This window comes from Aquarana catesbeiana, linkage group LG01 (genome assembly GCF_042186555.1).
Source record: "Aquarana catesbeiana isolate 2022-GZ linkage group LG01, ASM4218655v1, whole genome shotgun sequence".
Classification (NCBI taxonomy): domain Eukaryota; kingdom Metazoa; phylum Chordata; class Amphibia; order Anura; family Ranidae; genus Aquarana; species Aquarana catesbeiana.
The window spans coordinates 314,584,368-314,598,714 of NC_133324.1; the positions used below are offsets into that span (position 1 = coordinate 314,584,368).

General features: G+C 46.0%; 1 protein-coding gene across 6 annotated transcripts in view; it reads left to right on the forward strand.

Annotated features, from left to right (window-relative positions):
* The first annotated feature begins 270 nt into the window (after positions 1 to 270).
* The window catches only part of GIT2 (GIT ArfGAP 2), a 138,503-nt gene continuing 124,426 nt past the window's right edge, over positions 271 to 14,347 (forward strand). For 2 of the 6 annotated variants that reach the window (XM_073629587.1, XM_073629595.1), the window contains exon 1: positions 272 to 502. In XM_073629587.1, the coding sequence (XP_073485688.1) occupies positions 451 to 502 (52 nt within the window). In that variant the 5' untranslated portion in view covers positions 272 to 450. Of the gene's footprint in view, positions 503 to 14,347 lie in introns of all 6 variants that reach the window. The other 4 variants (XM_073629602.1, XM_073629607.1, XM_073629625.1 and 1 more) reach the window with 3 other exon arrangements.

Here is a 14,347-nt window from a genome sequence, read left to right on the forward strand (position 1 = left end):
AGAAAAGGGGGGGGTAATCTTCCGGACCTGACAGGGCCTCTTTTACCACCCTGTACACTCCTATTTCAGACTGAAGGTTTTCCCTCACAGTTTTGCACACATAAAAGGGGAAGTACCATTCTCTGTGAGACACAGAACGAAGTTCTCAGTGTAAAAATAAAAGACAGAGTTGTATACAGGAAAACCATTGCACAGAGCAGGCACACACACTCTGCTACTCAAGAGGGGGCGGCGTGCTCGTGCCAGACGAGTGTCCGCGGGCACGTGCGCTGGGTGGAAAGAGGCGTGTCCTTGAGTCGGAGGGGGGAGGAGTCGTGTGTGTAGCCTGTCCGGGGCTGTGTGTAGCGCCGCTTAGCGTCTTTCCAGCCCTGGCCTGCTTTGTGTGTCCCGGGACCTGAGGGAGGACGAGAGCATCTCCTCCTTCCCCCGACAGCTCGGCCCCCCGCCATCATGTCCAAGCGGCTGAAGAGCCCGGAGGTGTGCGCCGACTGCAGCCAGCCGGGTAAGAGGGCGCCTGTCACCTGAAGGGGGGAGCAGACGGCACTGAGGAGGGCGGGCGGCCGGGCGGAGGACATATTGAGGAGGATGTATTGGTGGGAGGAGGAGGCCGGGGATGGTAGGAGCAGAGCAGAGGCTTGTTCTTCCTGTGTACCCAGGAGGAGGGGATCATAGGACTAGTGTACTTCTCTAATCTACACATCATTCTTCCTTCTATTTCTACCCCTTATCACCTCTCACTCTCCTCTGTCATACTACAAAGCTGAGGAGAGGATTGGGGGGGGATCCCTTTCCCTTCCTGTACTACAGACCGGTCACTGCTGCTCTCTCTCCTTGTACAGGGTGACTGGTCTTGTCTCCGCCCCCTCCTGTAGATTTCTGCAGGCAGCCTGTAGTGGATGGAGCCAGTTAGGCCCCTCCTACACCTCTGCTCAGACTACATATAGCACTGTGATGATGTCACTGATACTCTTTAGATCAGATTTTCGGACGGCCGTTGGTCCGTTATTTTTTTTGTTGCATACTAGTCTCATGTCGAAAGTGAAGAGATTACTCGCCATATGAGAATTCTTGTATGACAGAATACAACTTCAGAAGTGATGTCATGTGTTGAATAGTTTTGTATGTATTCTTTCGTTTCTGAGCATGCGTAGTCTTGCTCTTATGATTTTTTTTTTTTTTTTCATATGAAAACCATACTAATTATACGAAAACCATACTTATTAAATGGAAATCGGACATTGTGTTCACGTCCGACAAAAATGTTATAGTCTGCACATCCAGCTTTTGTCGGGCGAAAAAATCGGAATCAGCTGTCGAAAGCACCGAATATGGTCAGATCGTTCGGATGAAATTTTGCTTCTGATTTTCGTATCATGTGTAAGGGCCTTAAGGCTGCTTTCACACTGAAAGCGCCAGCCGTTAGCAGTAAAGCGCCGCTCGTTTTAGCGGCACTTTACCACTGTTTAAGAGGCGCTTTCCGCTGCTAGCAGGGTGCTTTTGACCCCCAAAAAGGGGTTAAAAACTTCCATGTTGTGACCCTTCTTAAGCGCTGCCCATTCATTGCAATGGGCAGGGCATTTTGGAAGCGCTGTTTACAGCGCTCCCTAACTGCCCCAAAGATGCTGCCTGCAGGACTTTTCCGAATGTCCCATGAGCGCACCGCCCCAGTGTGAAAGCACACATTGCAATAAATGGGGGGCAGTTTTCAGGTACTTTACTGGCGCTTTTTCTAGCGCTAAACCGCCTGAAAACTGCCTCAGTGTTGAAAGGGGTCTTGGGGCTAATTCAACCCCCTGTGTTGCAGCACACTTATGCAGATCAATGCATAGACACTAGAGGTGCACCAAAATTTGGGTGGAAAAAAATGGTGTTTTCAGCATTCTGCCGATAGAGAAAAAGGTGGCGATAATGGCACCAAAAACCGCAGGTGATTTTCCTGTGACTTTACCACAATTTTACTGTGCTTATGGTGTATTTTTCATCGGTCATGTGACTCAAAAACGTAACACAGGTACGTTATTGAATACTTTTTTGCTGTGTTTTCAATGCATTTCAACAGGGAGTTGCATTTTGTGTGTGTGTGTGTGGGTTTTTTTTTTTTTTTTTACCACTTCAGCCCCAGAAGGTCTCACCCCCTTTCGGACCAGGCCATTTTTTGCGATTTGGCACTGCATCGCATTAACTGACAATTGCGCAGTCGTTCGACAATGTACCCAAGCAAATTTGTCCTTTTTTTTTATCACAAATAGAGCTTTCTTTTGATGGTATTTGATCACCTTTTGCATTTTTTTTTTTTTTTTTGTGCTCTAAACAAAAAGACCAACAATTTTGCAAAAAAACCCCATTTTTTTACTCTGCTATAAAACATATCCAATAAAAAATGTGAAAAATCAAATTTCTTAATCAATTTAGACAAATATGTATTCTGCTACGTGTTTTTGGTAAAAAAAAATCCAAATAAGTGCATATTGATTGGTTTGCACAAAATGTATCGCATCTTCAAACTATGAGATATAATTATGGAGTTTTTTATTTTCACTAGTAATGGCGGTGAGCAGCGATTTTTAGCGGGACTGCGACATTGTGGTGGACAAATCGGACACTAAGTGACACTTTTTGGGGTCCAGTGACACCAACGCAGTGATCAGAGCTAAAAAAATGTGTGGTCATCACAGGGTTAAATGTGCTCCTAAGGAGTGCTTTCTGACTGTGGGGGTGGCTTAACTGGAGGAAGACAGAGATCTGTGTTCCTGCTTGGCAGAAACACAAGATCTCCATCTTCTTCTCTGACAGAACGGCGGTCTGCCTTGTTTACATAGGCAGACCACCGTTCTGCCTCTCCTGTCAAGATCGGTGGGTCCCAGCGGACACTACATCCGCCGGCCATGCTGATTGGCTCCCACTGTGTCCAATCACAGCGGGATCTGGTCGTCGGCGGCACGTGCCCCAGACCCAGAAGAAGACACAACATACAGGTACGTTGTTTCACGCAGTCGGGCCGCCCTGCCGCAGTGAATGTGGAACTGGTTAACTGACCAAAAATGCAGCAAGCAAGATTTTCAACGCAACAGAAGTGCAACGGACCAATGTGAAGACATACATAGAATTTAAAGGGATGCATTTTCCTTGAGCTTTTCTTGTGCTAAAGGAGACAATAATGGCCAACAAGAAATTTAATTAAAATTCATGATATTGATTAAAAATGCAAATATAATACAATTTTATATATATATTTTCACTTTTTTTTATTTTTTGCCATTTTTGGTTTCGGACAGGTGCATCCAGAATTTTTGGTTCCGGCACCAAAACTTCCATTCGGCGCACCTCCAATTAACACACAAAAAACAATTGTTTCCTATGTGTGCTATTCACACTACAATGCCTACGTTGACCTGTGTTGTGTTTAAAATGCGATATGTATGAATTTCAACGCAATATGTGTAAAACGAATGTCAAGGCAGCGCAAGCAAAAAAAAAAACACTTTGTCTTGTCATTTATTTTGTCTCTAACCCACAAACAGGAAAAGGATGTGATGTCACAGGAAACATGCAAAATGCACATATACAAACGCCATAATGTGCGTTAAAATGCACTTAAAATGGATGGAAATGTACATTCATTTTCCTTGCATTTTACTGCAAGTGAGTGTGAATTCAGCCTCTCTTCTTCTTCCTTTTTTTTTTTTTTTTTTTTTTTTTTTTTTAATTCAGATTTTATTTATTACTTTTTTTTTTTCTCAGACTTAGCCCTGGTTCACACCAGTGCAGCTTTGAAGTCTCGCTACTTTAGCACGATTTCATGTGCGGCTTGCTGACATCTGTGTGACTTCGTTTAACAGATGTCAATGCAAGTCTAACAGAAATAGTGGAGGAACCTTTTTCAAAGTCGCTGCAACTTGAGTCGTTCCATTGCTGCAAATGGGGTGCAACTTGTCAATGCCACTTGACAGTTCAAAGTCACATGACAAGTCACACTGGTGTGAACCAGGGCATAGAGCTGGTTCTCGCCACAATTTCTTCATTCCGTTTTTGCATGCGCATTTTGATACATGTTCAGTGCACAAAATCGCATGGTGCCACATCATCATGCAGTTCTGTGTGGCTGCATTTAAAAAAAAAAAAAAAAAAAGGGGGTCAGGGACAAATGGGTGAAATATGGACAGCTGTGATCACACAGATGTAAACCTAGACTGAGGGAGATTAACCCTCTCTGTTTGTCCTGTTTATCATTATCATTGAATGTGAAAGTAAATCCCAAATTGTGAGTGGTCCCCAAAGCAGTAATAGAGAGGAAATTTTCTTCCAATGGGGGCACTAGTTCTGATGACCCTGGTGACAACCAGGGGTTCCCTCACTTTGGCGAAATTTCCACCCACTTCCTGTTTTGGTTATTGGACAAGTGAAGGGAAGTCTTGTTGGTGTATAATTAGCGGCAGCATGCTGTAGATCAGGGATCTTTAAACTAAGGCCCTCCAGCTGTTCTGGAACTACACATCCCATGAGGCATTGTAAAACTCTGACATTCACAGACATGAATAGGCATGGTGGGAATTGTAGTTCATGAACAACTGGAGGGCCATAGTTTGAAGACCCCTGAATGAAGCAATGCTCTACCCTAAAGCGGAAGTCCCACTTTAATACCTCCTTTTCTCCTCCTCTTCACGCAATGGCACTTTTTTTCTTTAGGGTGGGGGGAGCACAGGTACCTGTCAGAATCCTAGCCTAGATGGTTGGAGTGGAAATTCTCCTAACTCCCACCCCAATCCCCCCCCCCCCCCCGCAGTCTTCTGGGACATGTCCCAGAAGACAGTGAGACCATTTGGAACATGCAGCGGGCACCCATCTGTAAAGCCACAAGTTGCCAGGGACAAAAGATCAGGGGAAGGAATGGCTCAGGTGAACACAGATACTCACCTGTCTCGGGATCCAGTGATGTTTATTAAAAGTTTGTAGCTACTGACTTTTAGCCTGGGTTCACACATGTGCGGTGCGAATTGAAGCTCAGGTTTCACTGCGAAGATAAAAATCAGTTGTTCAGAGGTTCCTCTGCGTTCTAGCTGCAGATCAGTGAGCAGGGAGAGGGGGGAGGTGTAGTGAAGAGAAGTAGAGAATTCCTGTTCAGAACGGAATGCATCTGCGAATCAGATGCGTTCCCATAGAAGATAATGGGCTTGTAATTCGCACCGCAATGCCCAAAAAACGCACAAGTTTTTTGGGCAATGCGCAGTGTGAATGCAACGCACATATGTGAACCAGATACATTTAAATGAATGTATTTTAAAATGTCCTGCGAATTGAATGTGGTATAAGCCGTATTTAATTCGCATAGGGTTTCACACTATTGCGAATTGGATGCTGTTTTCTCCACATCCAATTCGCATGTCAGGAGCCTGTGACTGGCTCTCAATGGAGCCAGTTCACACAACTTCACCTGCTTCACCTCACCTACTGACGTTCAGGGCACATTGGCATCACAGTCCTATTCAATTGACTAGGGTGTGGTTTTATTTGCTTGATTTAGGGTGCATTTGGAGGTGGTACTGTCTGCCTGCCAAAAATAACATGCTGTACAAAATTTAAGCCAGCCATAGATGGATTAATATCTGGCCAGTTCAGCAGGGACCGGCTGAATTTTGATCCATGTGTGGCTGCTCCTACTTCACAAGTCAATCTAGTGATCAACTTCAAATTTTTTCTCGATCAGCGGATGCAGACACTGATCAGTGTACTCTGTCAGCAGAGAGTCCCAGTGTCAGAATACAATATTTCAGCATGGAGAATTGCGGTCGTTTTTTCCATTTAGCCCACTAGTTGGAGAAAAAAAAAAAAGATCCATCCATGGCCACACTTATGCCCTGTACACACAGTCGGACATTGTTCGGACATTCCGACAACAAAATCCTTTTTTCCGACGGATGTTGGCTCAAACTTGTCTTGCATACACACGGTCAGACGAAGTTGTCAGAAAATCCGATCGTTCTGAACGCGGTGACGTAAAACACGTACGTCGGGACTATAAACGGGGCAGTGGCCAATAGCTTTCATCTCTTTATTTATTCTGAGCATGCGTGGCACTTTGTCCGTCGGATTTGTGTACACACGATCGGAATTTCCGACAATGGATTTTGTTGTCGGAAAATTTTATATCCTGCTCTCAAACTTTGTGTGTCGGAAAGTCCGATGGAAAATGTGTGATGGAGCCTAAACACGGTCGGAATTTCCGATAACAAGGTCCCATCACACATTTTCCGTCGGAAAATCCGACCGTGTGTACGAGGCATTAGGCTAAGATCATGCCAGCTTCAAAAGCAGGAATTCCATAGGCGTATTTGAAGTCATGATTGCCTGTCAAAATGTTCACATGGTCATGTTGGAGTTGCATCAAAATTGACCCGATGTGTTATTGGTCCGGCTTTACTGCTCCCCAAATGCCTACATTGATGTCAATGTTAACATGCTGCAAATGTGCCACAAACACCCCTATGACGTTTGAGATGCATTTAGAAAACATTACTAGCTGAGATAATACAACAATCCATAGACTAGAGCTCCCTTTCCGGCTGCTGACATCTTCAGGCGGCCAGCTTCCTGGTCTCGATTGCTGGCCACTTTCATTTGCCAGGTAGGGATGACGTCACTCCTGCGAATGCACGGGAGTTCAGTCAGATTAGGCATTGCTGAATTCGTACAGTGAGCTGCTCATACAAGGACGGACAGGCGGGTAGGTAACAAAGCATATCTCTTCTGCATTAAAATTCCTGTCAGTTTGCCCATTTTTATTTTAGTCCTAAAGTTCCACTTTAAAGGAGTAGTATAGTTTTAAGCTTGTTTGGCTGTACTTTTCCTGTGGATTACAGGAGTGCAATTCGTTTTGCACTCCTGTGACCCGTTTTCAGCAGAGAGCGGGCTGAAGTCCACTCTCTGCTAATGTCACAGAAGTGGGTCCAGGGTCCGTGTCATCACGACAATGCCAGTTGGGATCCGCCAGATCCCTGGACCCACACACGGCTGAGCCTCTCAGTGAGCCGCTGAGAGGTTGAGCCCGGCCCCTCAGCCCCCCTCCACAGCCCAGCGCTCTAGTGAGCAAGGAGGAGGCAGAGCAGAGAGCTGTGACTGACAGTCTGCAGCTCTCTGCTCACGGAGCTGTGAGAACCGAGCGATCGGTGGTCTTAGTTCTCAGTGTAGAGGCCCTGGGGGATTGATGCTGCATCCACCTAGGTAAGTATGATACTGGAAAAAAACCCAACCCCATACTTCCCTTTTAACTGACACTTCTATATTTTGTTTGGGTTATCAAAGCCTCTAAAAACCTCTGGTCGCAAAAGGGTTAAAGTGTGGCAGCTATGGAGTAAAGTAGACTAGTATCAGTCATTTTTCAATGTATTTCCTGCTTTGTAGTGGACCATTCTGTTTCCCATAACTGTATATGTGTGTTTTGGCTTGTCTACTGGTGAGTTAGCAGTTTAATTGTTACCCCACCGATTAGAAACCTTGACACTGTCAGAGTCCTCTTTTAGATGCCATATGTTGGATTTTATTCACTGCTATGTATCATTCCTACGTAGTATTCCCTTGAATGTTACTCAACTGCTTAGCATCATTCTCGGGGTCAAATGCTCTTTAGGATTAAATGCCCCACAGACTTGACTAAAAATACATTTGTAGCTACTGAGTGATGGTGCTATTTTTGTGATTGAATTGTTACCTATATGATATGATATGACTTGATTAAATGATAGGACCTGATATCGGTGGTTGCGTCAGGACTTCTTGATGTTTGTTTCTAGTGTTGATTTGATCTTTGATACAGCTGCACGAGACACAGTTGTCATTATTGTGGCCAGTTGCTGAGAAATAAGCGTATACGATTAAGCCTCCTTTGGCATTTGTTTTATAGGTTAAGTATTATCTGTCTTGTTTACAAATAAGGGCTAGGACAGTTTTTGGTGCATTTATTTAAAGTGCGAATTCTGCCATGTATTTTTCCATCTTGCCTATATTGCTGGCCTATCTTCAAAACCCATACTCAATGTACAGCAAATCCAGAGTTGTTGAACCATGGTCCTGTGCCACCACCTTGGCCCTTTTTAGCTGGCTGCTACTCCGAGGTTCACACAGCCAGGTGCCAATGACATGCTGGACCCGCCCTGCAGTATCCTGGGATATGTTACATGAATATCATAGGAGGCTGCAGGACCAGGGATGTGTCACTCTGCCCTAGGCCCAGGGCTGTCTTAATGCATGGGCATCCCTGGGCACTGCCCAGGGGCCCAAGATGCATGGGGGCCCCATGAAAATCTTGCATTACATCATACTTGCAAACTGCCCTGGATTTGATGGGACAGTCACGCTTTTTATTAAGCTGTCCTGGGATGGCAGTGTTCTGTGCAGATTCCTGGAATTTGTACTGTGCCTTCCCGATCCCTGTATTGTGCCCTTCTGCCTTCCCCCTGTACTGTGCCCTTTTGTGTTAGTTAGTCTTTCACTTATGGCATGATTAATTGTCTAAAATCGATTTTTATTGAACATACTAATAAATATATGTTTAATTCTATCAACTGTTTATACTATTTCTTGAAAGTAGCTGCGTAAATTGGGGCAGGCTGGTAAGGGCCCCACTGCATTACTTTGCCCAGGGGCCCATGAGGCTATTAAGACGGCCCTGCCTAGGCCAGATTGGAGGTGGGGGGGTGGAGACAGAGGAAAAATAATAAGAAAATAAAAGCAGGAAAAAAGGCTTTTGTGATTGCGGAGAGCAGTGGATTTGAACTGAACAAACTCCTTTTTGGTAGTTAAGTTACTCTTTAATGTATCTGTGGTCGTGAGTAAGATTAACCCCACCAAGACCCCAAATCTTTTGTTATCGTATGGGATTAATTAAAGGTTTAATGTTGCAGATGATGGTAATTAGCAGGAAGCCTTGTACTGTGTAGTAAACCGGCTTTACTTTGTAGTGAATTGTATCTCCCTACTGACAAAGTATACATGTAAATGTCTGCTTAGCATGCACCAGAAAGCGTAGTGAGATAGCTGCATCCTGTCTTCCTGTTTTAAAACAACTTTTTTTTTTTTCTCGTGCTTTGAAAGCAGTAGACTAAAAATTTGTCAAAATCTCGATTGCTTTGTACACTAAACGGAATAGGAGCAGTATATAGAATACATCATGCAGGGTGTTGAGAGTAGTATTATTGTTGTTATGGTTCAGTATTTCAGGTAAAAAAATGGCAAATGCAGTCTTTGTTTGTTGGTCAAGACAGGAACAGGATTGCAGAAGTGTTTTTTTTTTTTTCTTCTGTTTAATGGGTACATACAGTGAGCATTTGTTTTAGATTTGAATATTGTTCCTCCATTACTTTCTCTTGCTGTTGTCTTTCTTTTCCCTACTTTAATGGCTGGCATTAGTTGGCAATCATAAGTGAGCACATTCTACAATATCTAATTTAGGACTAGCCTACTGTTTAATGTTTCACTGGTCAGGCTTACCAGCTGTTCACACCTATAGGCTTATTTATGGTGCAGATGGTGATATGCAGTAACCCACAGCAATCAACTAGCATCTCTACTTTGTCTGCTGGAGATGTAAGATTATTTCAGCCTGATCTGGCCAACATTCTCATGTGTGGGTTCTCACTGATACTGGTATGAAACATTAGTTTTGTTATAGGATCCTTTCACACGGGCTTGTCTGTAATACGGATTTCGCTTGCTCAGCGGAGGATCGGTCCACTGAGCAGGTGGATGACAGGTCCGTCTCCGCTCACTGTGCTGAGATGGACCCGTCAGAACACTACTCTCCTCTATTGGAGATCGGATGAAAACGGACCGCCTGTCCGTTTTTCATCCGATCCTCCAGATGGATGGGAAATGGGGTTTACATCCATCTGGATTTCATGGACAGGATTGGATAGGATATAGGTGGATGTCACCGCTGACATCCGCCGCTCCATTGAAGTGAATGGCGCGTCCGATCAGGTCCGCCTGAAAAACGGACAGCTGGACTTGATCGGAGTGCCTGTGTGAAAGGGGCCTTAAAGGAGAAGCTTTTTAGGCTGGGCTTCCCTTAAGGGTCACAGGACTGCAATTTGTTTTGCACTCCCGTGACTCATTTTCAGTGGAGAGTGGTCTGAAGACCGCTCTCGTCACTGCTATCAGTCGAGGCAGTGCATCATCCCGACTTCTGAAATCTGGATCCGCCAGCTGCCTTGACTGATGGCAGTCTCAGCGAGCTGCTGAGAGGGCCGCTCCCCCGCCCCTCCACAGCTCAGCCCTCCAATGAGCCTGGAGGAGCAGAGAGGAGAGCTGTGAGAACCGAGCCATCGGTGGTGTTCAATGGCTCGGTTCTCAGTGCAGAGACGCCGGGGGACAGTTGCTGTATCCACCTAGGTAAGTATAAATATCCCCCCCTAAAAAAACAAAAAACATACTTCTCTTTGATTGCAGGGGTCCCCAGGTGGCTTATGCCATAATGTGTTAGGCTCCTTTCATACGGGCGCTCCTGATCGGACGCTCTGTTCACTTCTATGGAGCAGCGGATGTCGGTGGTGGCATGTCAGCTTACATCCGCCGATATCTGATCCTGTCCGTAAATTCCAGATGGATGGAAACCCTATTTCCCATTTGTCTGGAGGATCGGATGAAAACGGACAGGCATTTTTCATCCGCTCTCCCATAGGGGAGAGCAGGGCTTTGACAGGTCTGTCTAAGCACAGTGAGCGGAGACGGACCTGTCATCCGCCTGCTCAGCGGGGATCAGCGGAGTGATCCCCCACTGAGCAAAATGGATTCCGCTGGACAGAAAGCATGTGTGAAAATGTGCACTGCATATTAGCACAGGGCTCGACAAATCCCAGACATTAGGTTACTGTGGTGCCTAGAAATTGCACCCTGGCACCTGGGCTTTTGTCAGTGACAGGTACCTTAGCTGCCACAGTGCTGGCTGCAGGGTGGGTCTTGGTCAGGAAGGTGGAGGTGACCCAGGCCTTGTAGACTCCCCGGACACAACAGAGCACTACTCGGCACTGCTATCGTTATGGGGAATGCGATTAGCAGCAGCAGCGGTGATGAAGATGACACGGGGAGCAGAGCCCAGTACAGCTGGGGATCCTAGATGGCCCATCATCTCTGCTGCTGCCGCCTCCCTCCCCTGAAGTATTGCTGGAGCAGGCCCAGCTCAGGGACGTGGGGGCTCCCGAGTCGGTGGTTTCCCAGCACCAGAGCATCCTGCTCTGCTGGCTGGAGGAGGCACTGAACTGGGAGCAGTTCATAGAGATGCTGGAGAGCCAGGCCAGCGGCCAGGAGGAGTGCGAGGAGGTAATCCCCCCTGCCTGCTGACATGTCTGGCCCCGGGCACACTCTGCACACAGCTGGCCTGTTCACATGGCACCAACTTCACTCCCACTGCAGGAAGCCTGCTGTATGGAAACATAGAGACTACCATTACTGCTTCTCTCATTCTGGGTGATCCCCAGGAGCCAGACTGCCTTCACTCTGTGTGTTCAGGACACAGGAAGCCTAGCAACTAGCATTTTCAAAAGGAGCTCAGCAATGGCAGCCTCCATACATGAAGGAGCATATGCATGCTTTATAAATTATCCCCCAGATTTCAGGTGATGAGCTCCACATCATGGCACTGGGGTAGATGGTGCACAGTGCATGTGCGGCATTTGAATCCAAAAGCTTCAAAGAAAGAGAGGGTATCAGCGGTTGGAGTGCCACAGCAACCTCTCTCCTGGATTCAGATGTTGCAGGTGTGCGGTGCCCTATATACCCCATTGTCATGGCATTGAGTTGGGCACCGTAGAAACTGTAGAGAATGTATTTATGGTATTTGAATCCGAGAGAGTGCACTCTTGTAATGGCAGAGGCGAGTTCCCTGTGTCATACATCTCTAAAGATACACATCAGGGCTACCTAAGAGAAGGGGTTTTGTCATTGAAAATAAAGGCACCTACCTAACTTTTTTTTTTTTTTTTTTTTTAAGCTGGCTCCTAGATTGAAAGCAAAATTGTCAAGCCCTGTATTAGCACATTATGGCAGACTTCTTTATCAAATGAAGCCCACCAGCTCTGCGTTGTCACTTGCCCTTAGCTCTTTTATCTTCACACAATCTTCCTTCCAGTTTCTTCAGCCGCTTGAATGGCAGGGCCACAATGACATTATTTCCAGGCATGGGAGCCACATCACCGTGGCATGGATTGGGTGCTGTAAATGATGCTATGCTGAGTTGCGCTTGCTCAGCTCAGTGTACATGACACCTGACAGGCATTGGGAGGCATTAATGACTGAAGAGGGCCAATAAGGGTCTCTTTTGTCCAAAAAAAACCCCTGCTTTTCGGCAACATTTTAAAAATAGAGTTTAATAGCACTTTAAGGCCACTTTCTGGAAGGGAGGAGGTTGGAGAACCTGTAAAACTTGTCTTGGTCTCTATTATTGCCCCCCTCCCCATCTTCCCACCTAGTAAGTCCAGATTCACACCTTTGTGAAATAATGCATGGTAATGAGCTGTATGTTTTCTTTTTGCTACATTACCTTTTGTCCTGAATGGTACTCCAAAGCAAATATACAGTAGGAAAAACTCATCTGTGTTAGCGCACACCACAATGCATAGATGTGAATCTTCCGTACACTGTGGTGCTATATGTTGTCCTAAATGGTGCAGGTTCATTCTTTTCTTACTTTGAGGGTCCAGTCAAAATGAATGGGCTACATTAAAGGCATTGTACACTTTCAGCCTAGGTTCACACTGTAGCGATGCAGGAACCAGCGCGATTACAGCATTACAGAATAGCATCTCTCCCGCAGGCAGTTCACACTGCCCTCTGCGAACCGCTGCGGGTGTCAATAAAATGTTAATGACACTCCCAGATTGGTTCACAGATCGCAGTGCGAAATGTGAACTTGCACAGGAATCAGATCGCATGGGTGAGAACACCCATGTGATCCGATTCCAGTGCGGGGAAAAAAAAGTCCCTGCACTATTTTCCTGCGAATCCAATGCGAGTTTAGCCATACAACTGTATGGCTAAACTCGCACTGCACAGACATTGCATTTGATGGGCACCGCAGTGCGGGTGCGAATCACATGTGATGTCTGTGTTCGCACAAGTGTGAACCCAGGCTCAAATGTTTTTATTGTTTTCACTATGTATTAGTGTAGTTCTATTCCCTGTAGCGTTTGCTTTATCTTGTAATGGTTGGCTCAAATGTTGTATTTGCAGTTTGTAGTGTTATGGCTGAGCGATTCCCCATGTCCATGTTCTGATTCACCTAGCTTGTCCCTGTTTGCTAAAGGATATCTTGTTCCAGGTCACAATCTATGCCTCACTATTTCCTTGGTGTTGCATCACAATTGTGGGAGTAGTAATGTAATGAAAGACTGCATGGTGATCTTTCTGTTAATTGTTCTACCTGCTTGGTCTGTGTCAGAGCTAAATACTGTTAACTTTCACCTGCAGAACACAAGATTGAGAAACCCAGGGATTGTGGGATATATAGTTTCTTCACAGGAAGTATCAGTTCTTATGCCGCGTACACACGGTCGGACTTTCCGGCGGACTTGGTCCGGCACACTTTCTGACGGACTTTGTCCGCCAGGTGCGCCGGACTTTAAAACGGACGGACTTGCCCACACACGACCGGACTTTTCCGGCGGGCTAGGGGAAAAAGTCCGGCGGGCTAGGGGAAAAAGTCCGCCGGAAAAGTCCGCTGGCGCCTACACACGGGCGGATTGTCCGGCACACTCTGGTCCGCCGGACCAAGTCCGCCGGAAAGTCCGACCGTGTGTATGCGGCATTAAACTAAAGGCCAGAGGTTATGCGTTAACATGGGCAGTGCCATTCAGGATATCTCATGTCTTAATGCAAACATTTGACACTGCAATGTGAAGATTTACTCTACAATCAACTGTGCATACAGAGCAACAACTACATGAAAAACACAAGGGGCAGGTAGGAAGGTGTATGATGCGTTTATTCTACGTTTCAACGCACGAAAAAGTGTGTGAAAGGGACCCAAGCCAACTCCAGGAGCTTCTTTAGAGGAGAAGTAGGGACAAAGCTCTTTTGGACCTACATCTCCGGGGGACCACAGGAGTGCACCTAGTTCTGCACTCCTAAAAGCCTGCTGTCGGCTGACATTGCTCAGCTTGTCCAGACTGTTAGTACCTTCTGTTGCTCTCAGCCTTCTCCAAATCTTCAAAGTCCTTTATCTTTGCTGCTGTGATCTGACTTCCTGTTAGGGGGTGGCTACTTTTGTTCTCCATGGTCCCACTGCAAGTAAGAGCCCTCTCTTTTTCACTTCTAGGATAGACTATGGGACATGTAGTGTGCATAAAGCAGTGTATGTGAT